The following is a 17,740-nucleotide window of genomic DNA, read 5'->3' as shown; positions in this document are numbered from 1 at the left end:
TTTGTAGTCTTAAGCTGCTAAATTTTGGAGTAATTTTTTACACAGCAATGGACAACTAAGACAGTCAAGGATGAACAAATAAGTCACTACCTTGTCTCTCCACTTCACTCCTACTATATTAAAATAGCCTTAGATGTTCACTTGAAACCACCTGAAACTCTGACAAGAGATATCAATGGTTTAATGTTCTCCTTGGCTTATTCTGAGGAAGCCTATTTAAAACAATCAACAAACACACAGTAAGAGAGGTAAAAATCTTTCTCTTTGAATAACCAAACCTGTAACTTGTTAAAATATCATTTTTAAAGAAAAATGGTTGTCTCATTAATAATTAGTTGCCTTAGATAAACTAAATTTCATGTTCCTAAACACCAATTCTTGTCTCATTGAGTTAATCTGAATGTTAGGTCATTTGAAGAAAATAAAAAGCAAGAAAGATGTAAATGTATGGTGAAGAGTTTGGAAAGAGTTAGTTTTAGAGTTTAAAAAGAGGATATGCTGTAATAATTTGACTCATTTTTCTACACAATTTACCCAAGATGTGAAATAATGACATGAAAAGAACATTATGACAAAGGGAAAAGCAAAAAAACACTTTTCAATCATCTTCTCACTGGCTTATAACTCCATTAACTTCATATAATCACCCTGTCAAAACGAGAATTGTTTTTAAAGGCAAGAAATCCAACAGCTTTCATTGGATATGCTCTCTTCCAGGCTTTAGAGATTCTTTCTTATCTCTACCTTTCATGATGCAGCATAAAATTACTTCCTTACTGGGTCTTCAGTGAATATGGAAAAGAGGCCACTATCTTAATAGATTTGTGGTTACAGTCCAGACTTACTATTTTTTTTCTGCAAAGAAAATAATTCCCTAGATTCTACATTGTTTACAGTAGTTTTGTTTGTTTGTTTGCTTTAACATTTATAGCCTTCTAATATTTCTATAGCTATTCTCCCCGCAACTTTCGTCACCTCTTAGGATGTGAGCCCCTCAAATCAACATAGTACCAAATGTAAGAAATCATCTCTCTGGTCCCTTCCATGTAACAGGTCTGTCCCCTAAACTTAAAATCACCGATTCTAACAAGTTACCTTAATAAGAGAAGGGTATGGTGTCGCTTCTTTTTCTAATGATAAAATCTCAAAATTCGTAGGGATAAATTCATTCTTTGTTGGAAGTTTAAATTTCCCATTCAGGTCAGCATTTTGCCATTTCTGGATAAATAATAAGAAACACACACACAAAAGCAATTAGAGTTTGATTCAAGAGTTTAAAATAGTCACTCTGCTTACTATCCACGCAAATATTAAGGGGATAAATGTCACACAGCATTCTTTTCCATCATATATAAAGAGGCTACTCCCAAGATCTATTGATGACTTTTCATGAAACTTGAGTTGGAGTCTCTAGTACGAATCAAGTTTTTTTACTTATCTATCTTTCCTCTTTACACATCTCCAAAGTGACCAGCTGAGGTGAAGGAACAATCTGAGACTGTGGGACACTGAGAGGCTAACAGGTCCGGATGAAGATCATGTTCCCTCTAGCTCTTTAAAGGTGGAGAATAATCTGTACAGGGACACATTCCCACAACTGCTAAACTACAGGTCATTTATATGAGCTGAACTTCCAGCTATATTGCGTTACTAGCATGTAGCCTGAAAGCTAGGTTAAAGGGGGCTTCTTTCACTTCAGTCTTTCTTCTTCAGGCCTGGCCCACACCTCTCCCAGATGACCACGTGAACTCTCAAGTGAACCAGTAATTCGAGTACAAGGTTAAGGACAAAGTTGAAACTTAAGTCTGGATTGTGGGACAGGGTTGAGACAACCTGCAGGCTGGATCTGTTCCGTGGCCTCGTTCCAAAAGCTAAGCGGGACAGACCACAAGCCATTGATTGTTGAATTTTAATTTATAAGACTTTTCATTATTTAAAAAAAAATAAAAGCAACTGTCTGCCAGTAATCTGGGGTTCAGTAATTTGGTCTCCAGATGATGTGGCACAGCTTTGTAGCTTCTGTTCTATTTTCGTCCCTGCATTTGTGTCCTTTGGCAGTGGGATGGTGGGGATCTTGGCCATATTATTTATAAGCAGCAACTTAAGTCTCCATAATGGCTGAATAGTAGAGACTGGTAAACACTTAGTAAGTAATTTCACTGCTGAGCTCCCAGTCAAATTTGTTTTTAAAAAATTCCCACCAGGGCAGGTGTGTCATGGTCAGAGTTTGGTGAACAGGGGTTCTCTCTTGTTTTAGGATTAGTTCAGACCCAGCACTAATTCATGGGAGATGAGCTTTCGTCACAGTTTAGCAAGATGGATATTTTCACAAGCTAAAGGGTTCCAGTGATCTCCTTCTGTGCTGTGTATGTCAGAAGTATCAGTAATGATTTTCTTTCTTAAACTATTTCTTTTTTTTTTTTCTGTTTTGTGATAACACAAGTACATTTAAGAAATGTCCATTACTTGAGTTTAACTAGAATCTAGTCAGAGCAAGGCTTTCTGGTGTCTTCCCATGAATAAACGACACAATCTCAAAGCTACACAGCCAATGAGAACCAAAAAAGAAAAAGTGCTAAACAAGTAGATAAGACTCACAAACAAAATCTTGACTACTGATGAATGGAGTAACACTATCTAAAGATATTCGTGGGGCCGGCTCCATGGCCGAGTGGTTAAGTTTGTGCACTCCACTGCGGTGGCCCAGGGTTCGGATCCTGGGCACGGACATGGCACCGCTCATCAGGCCACGCTGAGGCGGCGTCCCACATCCCACAACTAGAAGGACCTGCAACTAAGATATACGACTGTGTACAGGGGGGCTTTGGGGAGATATAGCAGAAAAAAAAAAAAAAAGATTGGCAACAGTTGTTAGCCCAGGTGCCAATCCTTAAACATATTCGTTTTGAAACAAATCCTAATTCTCCTGTGTTGACAAAAAGAACAATGATACAATATGAGGCATAAAATACAGTGCTTCGTAAAGTGAAGACAGTATGGAATTCCAGAGACTTCTCTCCACCTGTGTTCACAGCAAGATCGTGCGCTCTCTGGAGCCCCTGCATCAGGCTTTCATGCTGTCTACTCCCATCTCTCCTGCCTGTCTCGGTGCCTTTGCTCTTCCGTGTATTTGGACTTTAATGATCTTTGACTGCATGGGGATGGGAGTCTGCTTTACAGCCCTGCTGGTATCACAGAACATGAGAAAGTGGCCATAGTGGCATTTCTTCATGCATAAACCTAAGCTCCAGCTCTCTATCTCCTTGTTCACTCCACTCAGGAAGGTACAGACAGCACTGGGCCATCATCCTCCACACTCAGGGCTGTGAGTGGGCTGATCTAGGGAGCTCGAGTCCTTCTGTGTCCCTCACACATTAGGCTTATTCATAGATGCGTTGACTCTACCTTAATGACCTCATCTGGTATAGCTTCTTGTCTGTACTGGGTTCCATACCACTCTTCCGTGCAATCCGTTTTTCCCTCAAAAGATTTGGAAACTACTGCAACCCTAGAGATAGATGGAAAAAACAAACAAACAAAAATCTATAAACTCATGTTGTATACATAAATTTATAGAACCTTACTCATGAAAATGTAAACAACACCCAAGAATGAATTGGGCCTATAATATACAGCAAGTCCTTTAAGTTAGCTGAAACAGGCAACGGATATATAGAGGTTTCTGATCAGAGTCTCTGTTATCCTTTGGTTACAGCTCATCATTTTTAATGTGAAAAAGTGCTTGCAGGAAAGACTCTTGTGGGTATGCTATTGACTGAAATTTTAAAAGAAGAGTAGCTAGGGAAAAAATGGAATAAGTTCAGTTGAAAAAATAGTCCTTAAAACGGCAAAACAAAGTACTCCCTCCCAGGAAACGCTCAGGCTCAGGGTTAACACAAATGGCTAAGAAAACTAGTTCGTTCATCCAGAGATCCAAAACCAAAAACACTTATATTATTACTTGCTAAGTTTGTGCTCTGTTTTTTTCCTGCCAGAGACTACCATCAGCTCTCTCTACTACATGTCCATTGGCCTTCCTGCTGCTAGAGAAGAGGGCAAGACCAAGAGGGGGCTCTCTGTCTTCTGGTTCATTAAAAACTTTCTTTGATGGCATAGTAGAAACAGCCCAGGAGAGAAATTGGAAGGGAGGTAAAATGATGTCAAAAGATAAGTGAACGAAAGATTACAAGTAGAGGAGCAAAAGACGCTCTGCACCAATGAAACTCCTGTCCCTGTGGAGGATCGTCAGGGACATTTCTGCCGCTGCTGCCTTTTCATGATCAAAGTTGGAATCATTACACTCCCATCAGCAGACTACTCAAGCCCACAGGCTGGGACCAATTCCATTTTGAATCTTGTGGATAGTAGAGTGCTAGGCCAACAGCTTGGATAGCTTGCCATAAAGTCAGTCCCGTTGTACGGCTTCACTTCTCCCAATTCAAATAACTAGGTCCACGTCTCTTCCTCCTTATTCTCACCTGTCCTCCCAGAGATTTGGTTATAGCCTCTGAATGTTGGCCTCACAGCTGAAAGCCCAGTACTTGCAACCAAACTCCCCACTACTGAACACCCATCCATTTGCAGAATCCTAATCCCTGTGTTCCAAATGCCTGCTCCTCGGTGGACCTCCCCAACTTCAATGCCTGACTGTCTGAACCACTGTCTATTTCTTATTTATTCAAGACAAAATATCCCACCTGGCTAACTGGACTTGGTGTTATCACCTGCTTTAGGGTAGATATCATAAACAATATGACTCATCTATCAGTTTGACTGACTAACCTTCCAGCTCAAGGTGTTCCTGCTCTGGCCTAATTGTCACTGACCACTACCAGTTCTAGAAAACACGCTAAATAAGAATGTGTACTACAGGGGCCGGCCCGGTGGTGCAGCAGTTAAGTGCACACATTGTGCTTTGGCAGCCCGGGGTTCGCTGGTTCAGATCTCGGGTGTGGAACTACACACTCCTTGTCAAGCCATGCTATGGCAGGCATCCCACATATAAAGTAGAGGAAGATGGGCACGGATGTTAGCTCAGGGCCAGTCTCCCTCAGCAAAAAGAGAAGGATTGGCGGCAGATGTTAGCTTAAGGCTAATCTTCCTCAAAAAAAAAAAGAATGTGTACTACAGAAACACAGAGAGGACTCACAGGGCTTAACAGATGAAACAGTTATCATGTCCAGAAGTGATGCATGTTGGCAGTCTGAGAATCCCTTTTGAGAAATATGTGTAGAGTGTGTATAGAACTCACATGGCCACCTGAAGGGTATGTGTTGTTTCTTAAGGTCATTCATTCAATACATGACAGAGCCTGCTAAGACTCAGTCCTAGAAATTGCTTCCACTCTTGCTGACTTCTCAAAGAATGAACAGCTTGATTCTCAAGGGGACCTCTGAAAAATGTGTTAGGAAGTGGAATAACCTGGTAGAGAGGCGGCATTCCCACCTTGTCTTCCATGAGACACTTGATTTTGGGAAAGTCTGTTACATAGATGGCTTTGGTTTACCTGAATGACACCCCATGCATCAGAATAATGGGCAAGGGACTGATTACAACTTGTGAAGACTGAAGCATTCATTTGGCAGTGGACTTGCCCTTTGAAACAAGAAAATTTTAAAGTGAATTCTGAGAGGGAACGTGAAAAATCTCAGGGAAAGGTGACAAATGTTTTGGAGGACCACTATATGACAGAAAGCAGCAGACACTGGAGGCTGTCCAGTAATGCTCAGGTTTAAAAAGGTGGGGAAGAAGGGAGATTGTCAGGTACGATCCTAAGGGATTTAGATAGTTACAGACCAAAGTAAAGTGTATGGGTAACATCTGAAATGTTATCATAAGGAAGTAAATATGAAGTAGATAAACATAGCTCCTCAAACTATGAAATATCAAATATTGGCCTAACAAAAAGAGAGACTTTTGGAGACCAAGAGTTAGTGTAACACTGAGGAATTCAAAATTGAAATATACAATGGAACAGTATGTATTAAAAAATAAATTATAAAAGGTAGAGAAGGAGAATAACAATAGAGACAAAGTAAACACATGTCAAACCTATGGAGAAATCTATGAACCAGAATGGGGAAACACAAGAGCACTTGAATTAGGAGAGAAGAAAAGACAAGGCACGATAATTGCAGCACACCACAGACAGCTGCAGCATATTTAACTGCAGGCAGTTGAAAGAAACTGGCACAGATATTATAGCCTCTTAGGCAATCAGCTGGAAATCTAATTATACTAAAAAAGTAGTCTTGATGAGTTTTTTCTTAAATGTGTGTGTACATGTGTACGTATGTGGCAATGCTATTCTTTACTTTCTGTCCACAAAGAATTGGCTGCTGATATGGTACTGACATGATCCTTAGAAATAAGAGAAAATGAACTTTTTTTCTCACACTGAAACTTAAAACAGTGAGAAAAAGAAACTGTGGGTTAGGATGCATGCTGACTGTTGACTTCAGGTCAGCCATTGAGAAATGCTCACGGGAATGAATAGCTGTTGGAGCCGGATGGAATTCATTCAGAAACAGTAAGTATACTGACTACAGACATTAAAAGGCAAGAGGTTCCCAAGAAATGAATTCTTACAAGACTTTTGCAAAGAATCTCCGAGAGAGAAAAGGGGGAAGATGCCCAAGAATGAGGAGAGGCTTCATTGGTAATTGTGATGAATTAAAACAGAATTAGTGGACAGGGCACAGACCTGGCATCAGACACTTGGATTCTGGTCGATACCGTGACTCACTTTCTTTGAGATCTGGCCAAAATCACAGTTAAGCTCTAAATTAGGCAAGTCTCTCGGCTTCAGTTTCATGACTTTTTAAATAGGGATTCAAACTAGATGAACTCTATCTTTCCACTAGTAGAATTCTACAATACCATGATATTAAATCATATTTTTAAAAGATACACACAAAAGAAGAAAGAAGATGCAAAAAAATCTACTGACGAGACTCAAAATCAAGCTTAAAGAACAGTGATAGGAAAGCTAAAGTGCTGAAGAAATTCAAGTTTATGAAAAATGCTAAAAACATTTTTTTTGAAGGGTTTCTTAAAGTAAGAAGGAATCAAGAAATTTTAGGCTAAAAGCTTACAGTATTCAATCAACTTTTACTGAGCCCTTACCAGCCTGAATTCTCGGAAAGATAAAAACAGTTCCTACCCAGAGGAACTCAGAATCCAATACGACACATGACCCAAAGCAAAATGTGATATGCCCATCTCAAGTCAGCAAACGACAGGACTACGGATCTCTAATTTACACTGTCTTTGACAGAGGCATAGGTCTTTAAACTGCAAAGGTAGACCAAACAACGAAAGAAGGGAACTGACGCCCAGGATGGGTGAGTGAGCCAGCCAAGTGATTCAAATGAACTCATACTCCAACACAGATGAGTAACATTCTCTGATGCTTGGGCAACTAACACGTCCTAGTAGGATCACTGCCCGTCACCTTTTAGAACTAGTGGAGGACAGAAGAGTTAGATGACTGGAGATGGGCAATCGCTCTGATTTTCAGAAAGGGAAAGGAGTATAACCTAAAAACGAAGAACCAGTGGATTAGGCCTTGACCCCTGACAAAATTCTACAGTCGACTGTCAGACTGTCAAACATTTAGACAAGAAGACAGTTATCATTAGGACCAGCATGGATTCACCAAGAATAACTCCTCCTAAACGAATGGATTTACTTATGACTTAAGCAAGGCATGCGGCAACCTACAGCTGTATTTGTAGGTTTAATACAGTGAAATGGGCACCAAATGATAGGATCGAAGGAGGCAGGTTGATGCTGCTGACAGAGTAGTAACAGGTAAATTAAGTCTCAACATTCAAAAGAACTTCCTAACAATTAGGACTGGCAAAAATGGAACTGACCACCTATGCATTTAATGAGCTCCCCATCGTTGGAGGGCTTTAAGCTGGTAACTACTTGTTGGAGATACTGCAGAAGGGATATATACCTGACAGAGGTTGGATTAAATGACCTTTAAGGTTCCTCTCATCCTGAAGGATTTTCCTGTTTATTTTCCTACTTGGTTGCAAGTTAAACTTGTCTCAGTAGGTATCAAAGAAAGTATTCTAATCCGTGAGCAACCCCAGTCTGGCCTGGTAGCTGGCACTATGATCCCAGACTGTTCTGCACTGTAGCACCGATCTGCCACAGCTACAATTATACCAGCCACAGAAACCAATCCTACAGAGAAGCAGCACTTCTTCTTTAAAGGTGAGGGCAGACAGAAAAAGAAGTTCTCAACTCTAACTGCATAAGATATCAAATTTAGAAACAGACAATTTAAACAAAAGTAAAATGAATGCTCCCGCAAATTCACTCCTACAAAGTGTTGCTAGGTCAAATCACTGGCAGCAAGAATTGTATGAACATAATTTAAATCATCGTTTTTCTTACCAAAAAAGCTTATCCTTAATATGTGATATAATCTTAAATAGCATTACCTTGTACTTGTACAACACTTTTCAATTTTGCTAAATCATTTTGCATCAGATAAAAAGATAAAGTACTATCACCATATTGCAGATGGGCAAGTTTCAAGGAAATATTAAATGAGAGGCAGTGTGCATGACATTATATAAAAACTTTTCACATGTCCCCTTTGCAGGGTGACGAATTCTGAGCTTTCACATTAGTTATTCAATAAACACTGGTTGAAGAAAAAAGCGATCTGTCCAAGATCTCATGACTAGTAGGTGACAAAACCACACACAACTAGTCACTGGAAGGAATCTTAACAATTGTCTAGTGAGTTCTATTATTAAGTTTAAAGCTGTTTCTCCTTGTGTTGATAGGTGGTTTTGTTTTTAGAAGAGATAGAATAAAATTCAACAGGATTTAGGTCGATTTTTTTTCAGAATATAAAAGCCTAAAATGATTTACTGTGTGTTCTGAGTACTTTTCTTCCACGTATCTTAATCATGTAAGCAAATGCACAAATCACCTTATGAACAGAAGTTTTCAGTCTTGATGAAGTATAATTTATCAATGTTTTTTCTTTAATAGTTACTGCTTTTTATGTTCTAAAAAATCTTTGCCTATTTCAAGGTTTTTATTTTCCTATGTTTTCTTCTACAAGTTTTACAGTTTTAGCTTTTACACCTAGGTCTATGATCTATCTCAAATTAATTTCCGTGAAAGATGTAAGGTAAAGATCAAATTTCATCTTTTCCCATATGGCTATGCAGCTAGTGGAAGAGCACCATTTGTTGGAAAGACTTTCCTTTCCCAGTATAATTATGTTGGTGCCTTTGTCAAAAAAATCAGTTGACCAAGGATGAATGGATATAGAAAAGTGGTATATACACACAATGGAGTATCATTCAGCACTAAGAAGGAAAGAAATTCTGTCACATGCTACAACATTGATGAACCTTAAGGATATTATGTTAAGTGAAATAAAGACAAGTACGATTCCACTTCTATTAGGTATCTCAGTAGTCAAATTCACAGAAACAGAAAGTAAAATGGTGGTTACCAGGGGATGATGGGGGGGGTAGGGAGTGGGGAAGAGTTGTTGTTTAATGGGTATAGTTTCACTTTTACAAGATGAAAAGTTCTGGAGATCTGTCTCACAACAAACAAATACACTTAACACTACTGAATTGTACACTTAAAAATGGTTAAGATGGTAAATTTTATGTTATGCATTTTTTACCAAAAAAAAAAGGAATTAATTGACCATATATGTGGTGGGCCTATTTCTGGACTCTTATCTATTCTACTGATTTTTTTGTCTCTTCTTATGCCAATACTGCAATGTCTTAATTACTGTAGCTTTATAGTAAGTCCTAAGATCCGGTAGTTTAAGTCCTTCAACTTTTGTTTTTTTTATGTAAGACTGTTCTGGCTAGTCTTAAGTCCTTTGTATAACCATATGAATTTTGGAGTCAGCTTACCAATTTCTAAAAGAAAAAACAGCCTACCAGGATTTTGATTGTGATTACACTCAGTCTGTAAGTCACATTGGAGAGAGCCGACATCTTAATAATATTGAGTTTCCTAACCTATGAACAAGGTCTTTAATTTCTCTTGGCACTGTTTTGTAGTTTTTTGTCTACAGGTTTTTTTTATCTCTGGTTAAATTCATTCCTAAGTATTTTATGTTTTTGTTGCTATTATAAATAATTAAAAAATTTTTAAATTTGAAATAATTATAAATTCACAGGAAGTTGCAAAAATAGTACAGTGAGATCCTGTGTACTCTTCATCCAGTTTCCCTCAATGTTACATTTTACGTAATTATAGTACAATATCAAAACTAGGAAATTGGCATGGGTACAATGTGTAAGTATAGTTATATGTCGATTTACCACACATATAGATTTTTGTAGCCACCAATAATACTTCTTTTAATTTACTCTTCCCATTGTTTGTTGCCAGTTTATGTCTGGAAAAGTTCAAACAATGATAACCAGGAAAAAGACTTTGGTAGAACAGTTCTGTCAAAAGGATTTTTTTTCCTCAAAAAGTCCTACAGATTGTTGATTTTATTCATAAAGCAACTGTTCCAAAACCATATTTACTCAACTGCCAAGTTCCCAGGAGAATTTTGGAAATATGTGCTTGACAGAGAAAAATTAAAAAAGCAGAATATGTGCTAATAAAGTATATTCCTTCTATTATTTAACTTTAGAAAATATAGATGAAATTCAATTTTAAGGCAGAAATATCATGTGGTAGCTCACAAGCTGTTTAGGGCTGACCCTTCTCTGACAGGAATACTTCTGTTACCGTAAGAGCTCGTCCAATTTTTGACCTATCTCCTGGTTAACCACTGCTCCGTCAGAAGCATTCTGAGACGTAATCCTTTCTTCTACTTATTAAAAAGGCAGTGTCCTCACTTGCTTATAAAACCAGGTAGGTGAGCTGATACCTTGGGCATCTGAGTAAGAATGAAGCAAAGTTAAGATAATATATTTTTATAGTTTATTCATGATAATGAAATTATAATAATATAAAAGAAAAAGTCTTCACGTTTTAGAGATATTGCCTCAGAATAATTCAGAGTGGAGAGAGGATAAGTGAAGAGGGGTGAGCAAAGATCAAAAAGCCTGGTCAGGTACTGACTGTTGAAGTTTGGTATTGCTTCATTATACTATCCTCTCTATTTCTGTAATCATGCTTGATAAGAAGTTTAAAAGTATTTTACTCACAATTTCAAATTTTCAGATTCTAATCATTATTGAAAATTTTAGTATATAACAGTAAAATCTGTAGAGTGACTCACCGGACATTTTCTGGTCTGAGTTTATCGAGAACCATCTCTATTAAATCGGGTCTAAATTCTTCCAGTAAATACTCAGCTGTGAGGACTTCTTCTAGGGGATAATACTTTTTAAAAGGAAAATAAATAAGTAAATAAATAAAATGTGCAAGGCTACTAGAGAGTCTAATTTATTAAAGCAAACAGAGCTCTGACACATAAATCCATTATTTTACACCTCCTCTTTCCCTTCGAAATTTTTCCCACTGGAAAAATTTCTGAATCTTTTCTCTTTCCTCCATGCTTTAAGCAGTTTCATACTGTGGGATGATTTTGCAGTTAATCACCAAATACACTTACATTATAGAGAGCAAAATCACAGTTTTTCAGGGAAAAATGTGAGTAATATTTCTAGTTAAAAACTAAGCACTTGTTAACAAAAAAAATCTGATGGTTAAATGCTGACACCTATAGAATTCTTCATATAAAGTACACACACTTTTACAAACAGAATCTCTTCTCAAATATCTATGAATAAAATCAGACAAGCATTTAGAAATCTGTCGTGGAGAAAAAAATGACATTTTTGGCTAGTGAAGAAAAATAATGTAGAAGACGCTTTTTAGTAAGAGCAACTTCCAATGCACTGAGACAGACTGATTCATTCATTCAACAACTATTTAATGAACACCTACCCTGTGCCAGGCAGTGTTCTAGATGCTGCTAAGAATACAATGGTAGATAAGACAGATGATGTCCTTGCTCTCTAAGGAGCTCACATCCTAATTGAGAGGGAGGCGGACAATAAACAAATATCTTCACAGTGACAGGTGCTATGAAGAAAATTAAAAAGGGGCAGGGGCATGACCAGGAGGGCAGGGAAGGTCTCTCTGAGGAAGAGACATCTGAGTGGATACCCAAATGATAAGAAGAATCTGGCCATGTAAAGACCAGAGAGTGTTCCAGCTAGAGAAAACAGGAAATGTAACAGAGACTGAGAGGGAAGAATAAATTCAATGCTTGAAGACTAGGCAGACAGCCAGTACTGCTGGAGGGGAATGGAAATGGGAGAGGCAGGTTGGAGAGTGGTATGGAATATGGTCAGAGAGACATGAGAGAGAGGCTGGGGCCAGATCACCTTGTAGGCCAAGGCAAAATTCTGGATTTTATGCCAACTCTGATGGGAAACCATTGAAGCATTTGACACAGAGGAGTGAAACAATCTGATTTTGGTTTTCAAAAGATCACTGAAGCTGAAAGAATAAACTACAGTGGGGGACAAGAAGGAAAACAGGGAACCCAGGTAAGAGACTATGATGGTAGTCCAGGCAAGAAATGATGGCAGCTCATAGTAGGGCGTTAGCAATGGAAATGGAGAAAAGTGGATGATCTATAGCTTTCACATAAGTAGCACTTGACACATTGTAGAATTGAAAAATATTTAAAGCTAGTAAGCAAAATGCCCATGTAATGAAAAATATTACAGATGATAATTTTTAGGATGATGAAAATTAAGATTTTTTAAGCATAGCTTGACATCAAAGTTTATTTGGTTGCTACAAAGTCTAAAATTTTATACTGCAGCTTCAATTTTTATCATTTGTGTAGCACTGAAAATAACGTATTCAAGATCACTGAAATACTTCATACACCAACGTAAACAGTAAAATAACAACAAACTTACATGCAATATTCCTGCAATCTTAGAAGTATAGCCCCTTGGCCTCTCTTTATCTTTAAACCTAAAAGCGACAGCATTCAAGTCCTAAAATGGAAAGTTAATCCAATTAGATACAAATTATCTATTGTTTATATTTTTTTAGTGTTTGCTTTGCACTATAGACTTTCTACTCCATATTTAACTATCACACTTTCTGAAAAAATGGCTATGCTTGATTTAAAAATGTATATAATATGAATGAAAATAACAAATATAGAATACAATTCTATAGCCTAAATTATTGAAACTAGTAGCCAAAGAATTAGGAAAACTGTAGAGGAACCTTGTGAGATCCAACAGTTGCACAGATGATGACTTTGTTGACCCATTCAGAGAAGTGCACCCAAACTAGAAGTTATTGCTGTAAGTTTCACAAGCAGAGATTACATCTTTAAACTTTTATCTAGGTAAAGAGGATCTCTCATCCTAAAATACATTTCAGAATATCGATAGGCCTTAAATAAAAGGTACATACTTTAAAAAATCCTTTAAAAGAAGCCTTTAGAATTTTAGAAAACAAAGATGTTTTGCTCTATGCAAAAAAAAAAGAGAGAGAGAGAGCCAGGCTTTTCTACACATAACAATAAAATCACTTTTAAGAACACAATCATATTTTCTTTGAGAGTTTGCTACAAATTTTTTTTTGTAGTTTTACTACAAATTTTTATCACCAGAAAATGACAGAACTCAAGCAGCTTCAGGCAGAGGGTAAAGTAAGCCCTGATAGACACAAGCTCCAGAAACTGCTGGCTTTCTTCTGAGGCATAGAAAGCAATCCGATTTCTTCCCTTCTCCCTCCTAAAAAAGGCTACGTGATGCCTTAACCCTTCCTTGTGCCCCAGGGAGCCAATCAGACTAGCACAACTAACCCTTAACTAAAGGTAGTATGCATTGCAAAATTTTAGAGTTTAGATCAGGAAAAAAAACTTTCAAAGTTTCACTGGGGTTCAAATTTAAATTAATTCACATATGTTTGTCGTTTGAAAAATTTCCTTAAGAAAAATTTTGGTGAAACAAAATTACCTTGCACTCTTGGAAAACCCATTCTTGAGGTCCTTCTGCACGTAACTTCTGAATGTATTGAAACATGTGCAAAATTATATCTTCAACGTGTACTGGAAAAAAGGGGCACACTTAAAAACCATTCAGTCCTCGAATCCTTCAAAGCTCGCTCCTAGCTCCTAAAGTCAGGTAAGCAGAAGATGGTCCCTCCTAGAAATGGAGTTCTCATCTCCCTGAGACTGGTTTTAGGGTCCCACACACATGGCCCTCCAGGTTCTGGGATATGTGACAGAAGGGGCTTTGGGGAGTAAATGAGCAAATAAAAAGCCAAGTACACATTTTACAAGTGTAACATAAGGATCAGTTATTGAGGAGGGAAAATCATCCATGAAATGAAGGCCAAGTTACACATGAAAAAAATAACAAATAAATTGTATGAATTAAAGTGTTTAATAGCTTTACAACATAAAACAGATCCACAGCACATAGAAGTTAAAAAAAGTAAATAAGGAGAAGTCAATTTTCATTCAAAAACCAAAAAGTCAATACTTACATAATCCTTCCTCAGTCAAGTCCACATTAATGATAAAAAACATAAAACCTCGGGCTCCTTCCTTCTGTCCACCAACAAGAGTATTTACCCAGCCTGTAACATTAAAAAGAAACCAGCATGATTGCACGTGTGGCTTCTTTTAAGACAAGGAATTAAAAAAACTTCATACCATATGTTCCCAAGAGATGAGAATGGACCTCTTGCAGAAAAGACCAAAAAAAATCAGTTCGGAAAAGCAGTTTCAGATACTGAGGAAGATTCAAGGGACTTTTTGGGTTGGGAGCTCTCCTCGGGACTCCTCAAATCAGTTCCCAAATCAAGAGTAGAGTCCTGTGCTTACGTGTTATGTAACAGCAGGGTCTGAGGTGAGAGGGGCCTTGGACAGCATCTGTTTGATCTAACACACCCTCTTGTTTGGCAGGTACGAACAGGGAAATTGATGTGCAGACATGTCACAGAGACGGTAAAGAATACCCAATGTAAGCTTTTACTTTCTAATCTCAACCTGTTTAAAACATACACCATAATATCTTTTGAAATATCTAACCTTCAATTCTCAATACTGAAGGGTCTAGCAAACTATGAAAAAAAAAAAACCTAAAGCGAAAAACAAAGCCACACTAACAACTACCGCCTCACTCTCCCATAAATCCTAAACATTTGAAAATGTTCCTTCACAGGAAAATATTTAGGAGAAAATGAGAGCCAGAGTAAGAAGTTATGCTGAAGTACTACGCTCAGAAGCTGGTGCCCAACAGACTTACCCTTTGATTTAAGTTCTGATAACAGACTCCCAGGACCTTCGTGCCCAATGAGATGACCAAGATAATGACCAGGATTTGATTTGTAGTATTTCTGAAGGTCAGGTATGGGAAATGTCACATAAAGATTCCTAATATCCTTAATGGGTACTATTTTGTAAAGTTGCTGGGGGAAAAATACCAAACAAATCACAAAAGATTAGCTATATACCACTCCTACGGAATAAAATGTTTACAAACTATGAAGGATACAGATTTTCACAGAAGAATCCCAAATTCAGGAGAGAATCAATTGCCAGAGAAAATCATGCTGACCACAAAGAAAGAAATGAACCAGGCTCACTCGTAGTGGAATTTCATTACAGTTGGTATGCAGTCCATGTTTGGTCCCCAGACCATGCAGCTAAAAATTCTGGAGGCTTGCCTTCTGGCACTGGATAAAATAGCTTCTACAGTCTGCCAAGGCTGTAGCTACTAAAACTACTTTTAGCATGCAAAAATCAGAACATATTGACATCTTTTTGGTGATACATGCCCTAATAAATGTGAAATTTATTTAATTATCCAGACAAATATTAAAAACTATATAAATAATGAAACCTCCAGAATTTTTCATCTACTTTTTTTGGCCGAGGCTGATTCACCCTATGCTAACATCTGCTGCCAATCTTCCTATGTGACCCGCCACCACAGCATGGCCACTGACAGACGAGTGGTGCAGGTCTGCACCTAGGAATCAAACTCGAGGTGCTGAAGTGGAGCATGCCAAATTACTGTGCCACTGAGGCTGGCCCTCATCTACTTTTTGATAAACTAAGCATCTATTATATCCATAAATTAAAAAAAAATACTAGAAATACATGCACTTACTTTAAGATGTTCTTCTTGGAAAGGGTGTTCAGGAAATTCTGGCAATGGGACATTTTTGTTCTCTACTTCAGAAAATAACTTTACCACCAGATCAGTCAGGTCATCTAAAGATTCTACAAGAAAACAGACAATGAATACAGAACTTAAACTAATTATAACATATAATGGGTAGTATTTAAAAGCTTAGGATCATACATACATACATAAAATCACCATATTGTATACCTTAAACTTACACAACGCTGCCAATTATATCTCAGTAAAGCTGGAAAAAAAAAATACCCTTAGGATCTCCTGAAAAGTCTCAGGTGTATTAAAACGAAAGGAGAGTCTCTTCAATAAATGGTGTTGGGAAAACTGGACAGCTACATGCAAAAGAATGAAAGTAGACCATTCCCTTACACCATGCACAAAAATCAACTCGAGATGGATTAAAGACTTGAATGTAAGGGGACTAGGCTCTAAACATCAGCGATATTTAACACTCTGGACCCGCCTACCTGTGGAAGGTACACTGGGTTACAGAGTATACTTTCTTCATTACCCTCTTATATCCTGGTTCCTATTCCAGGTTAAAATATATTTAGTTGTTTATTTCCTAACTACAAAAGTAACATCTGCCAATAGCAGAAAAAAGGAAAACAAAAGCAAAAAGAAGAAAACAAAAGTCGTCCATAACCCCATGATTATGAGATTCTAGGAGTAGCTACCATTCACGCAGTATTTGCTACATGCCACGCACTATGCTAAATACTTTTTCTGCATTATCTCGATTAAACCCCACAACAAGTATGAGGTACCATGACCATTTTACAAATGCAAAAACTGAAGTTCAGAGAACTGAAGTAACTTTGTTATCAGCTCACAGCCACACAACTGAGTAGGTGGTATATTTAGAATTTGAACCCGGGGCTGGCCCGGTGGTGCAGTGGTTAAGTTCGCACATTCCGCTTCTTGGCAGCCCGGGGTTTGCTGGTTCGGATCCCGGGTGCCGACATGGCACAGCTTGGCACACCATGCTGTGGTAGGCATCCCACGTATAAAGTAGAGGAAGGTGGGCACGGTTGTTAGCTCAGGGCCAGGCTTCCTCAGCAAAAAGAGGAGGACTGGCAGTAGTTAGCTCAGGGCTAATCTTCCTCAAAAAAAAGAATTCAAACCCAAGCTGTCGGAACTCTAGAGCATGAGTTCTTAACTACTGTACCACATTATTACATTTCTGGTATATGTTTTCCTACTTTGTCATATGTCTCCCATTTATGTCTATTAGAATTTTTTATAAATCCCCAAATGGGATCATATAGCACATAGTGTTTTTATAGAGTGCTTGTTTTCTATTTAATAATAATTTCTATTAAATAATAATTTAATAAAATTGTTTATTCATTCGATATTTATTTACCAAGTACCTGTGATGTATGAAGCACTAACCCAGGCACTAGGGACAAAAAAGTAAACAAAACAGCTTTTATTCTCAAGTAACTTACATTCTGGTACAGCAGACAACGATAAACAAATATTTAGTATTTCAGGTGGTAACAAATATTATAAAGAAAAATAAAGCAGATAGGAAAATAGAAAGAGGGAGAAGGGATGTTATTTTCTATAAGACACTCTAT

At 37.8% G+C, this 17,740-nt stretch overlaps 1 protein-coding gene across 11 annotated transcripts in view; it reads right to left on the bottom strand.

Moving 5' to 3' along the window:
- Positions 1 to 17,740, bottom strand: part of IDE (insulin degrading enzyme) — a 100,562-nt gene that overhangs the window by 26,423 nt on the left and 56,399 nt on the right. For all 11 annotated transcript variants that reach the window (XM_001501035.7, XM_005602365.4, XM_070262197.1 and 8 more), the window contains exons 6-13: positions 16,125 to 16,237; positions 15,258 to 15,420; positions 14,494 to 14,586; positions 13,962 to 14,053; positions 12,903 to 12,983; positions 11,243 to 11,346; positions 3,406 to 3,508; positions 1,096 to 1,218 (exon numbers count right to left, since the gene is read on the bottom strand). In XM_001501035.7, the coding sequence (XP_001501085.3) occupies positions 1,096 to 1,218; positions 3,406 to 3,508; positions 11,243 to 11,346; positions 12,903 to 12,983; positions 13,962 to 14,053; positions 14,494 to 14,586; positions 15,258 to 15,420; positions 16,125 to 16,237 (872 nt within the window). The remainder of the gene's footprint in view (positions 1 to 1,095; positions 1,219 to 3,405; positions 3,509 to 11,242; positions 11,347 to 12,902; positions 12,984 to 13,961; positions 14,054 to 14,493; positions 14,587 to 15,257; positions 15,421 to 16,124; positions 16,238 to 17,740) is intronic.

This window comes from Equus caballus, chromosome 1 (genome assembly GCF_041296265.1).
Source record: "Equus caballus isolate H_3958 breed thoroughbred chromosome 1, TB-T2T, whole genome shotgun sequence".
Lineage (NCBI taxonomy): Eukaryota > Metazoa > Chordata > Mammalia > Perissodactyla > Equidae > Equus > Equus caballus.
The sequence above is the reverse complement of the archived record's forward strand: the minus strand, read 5'-3'. Positions and strand labels throughout refer to the sequence as shown.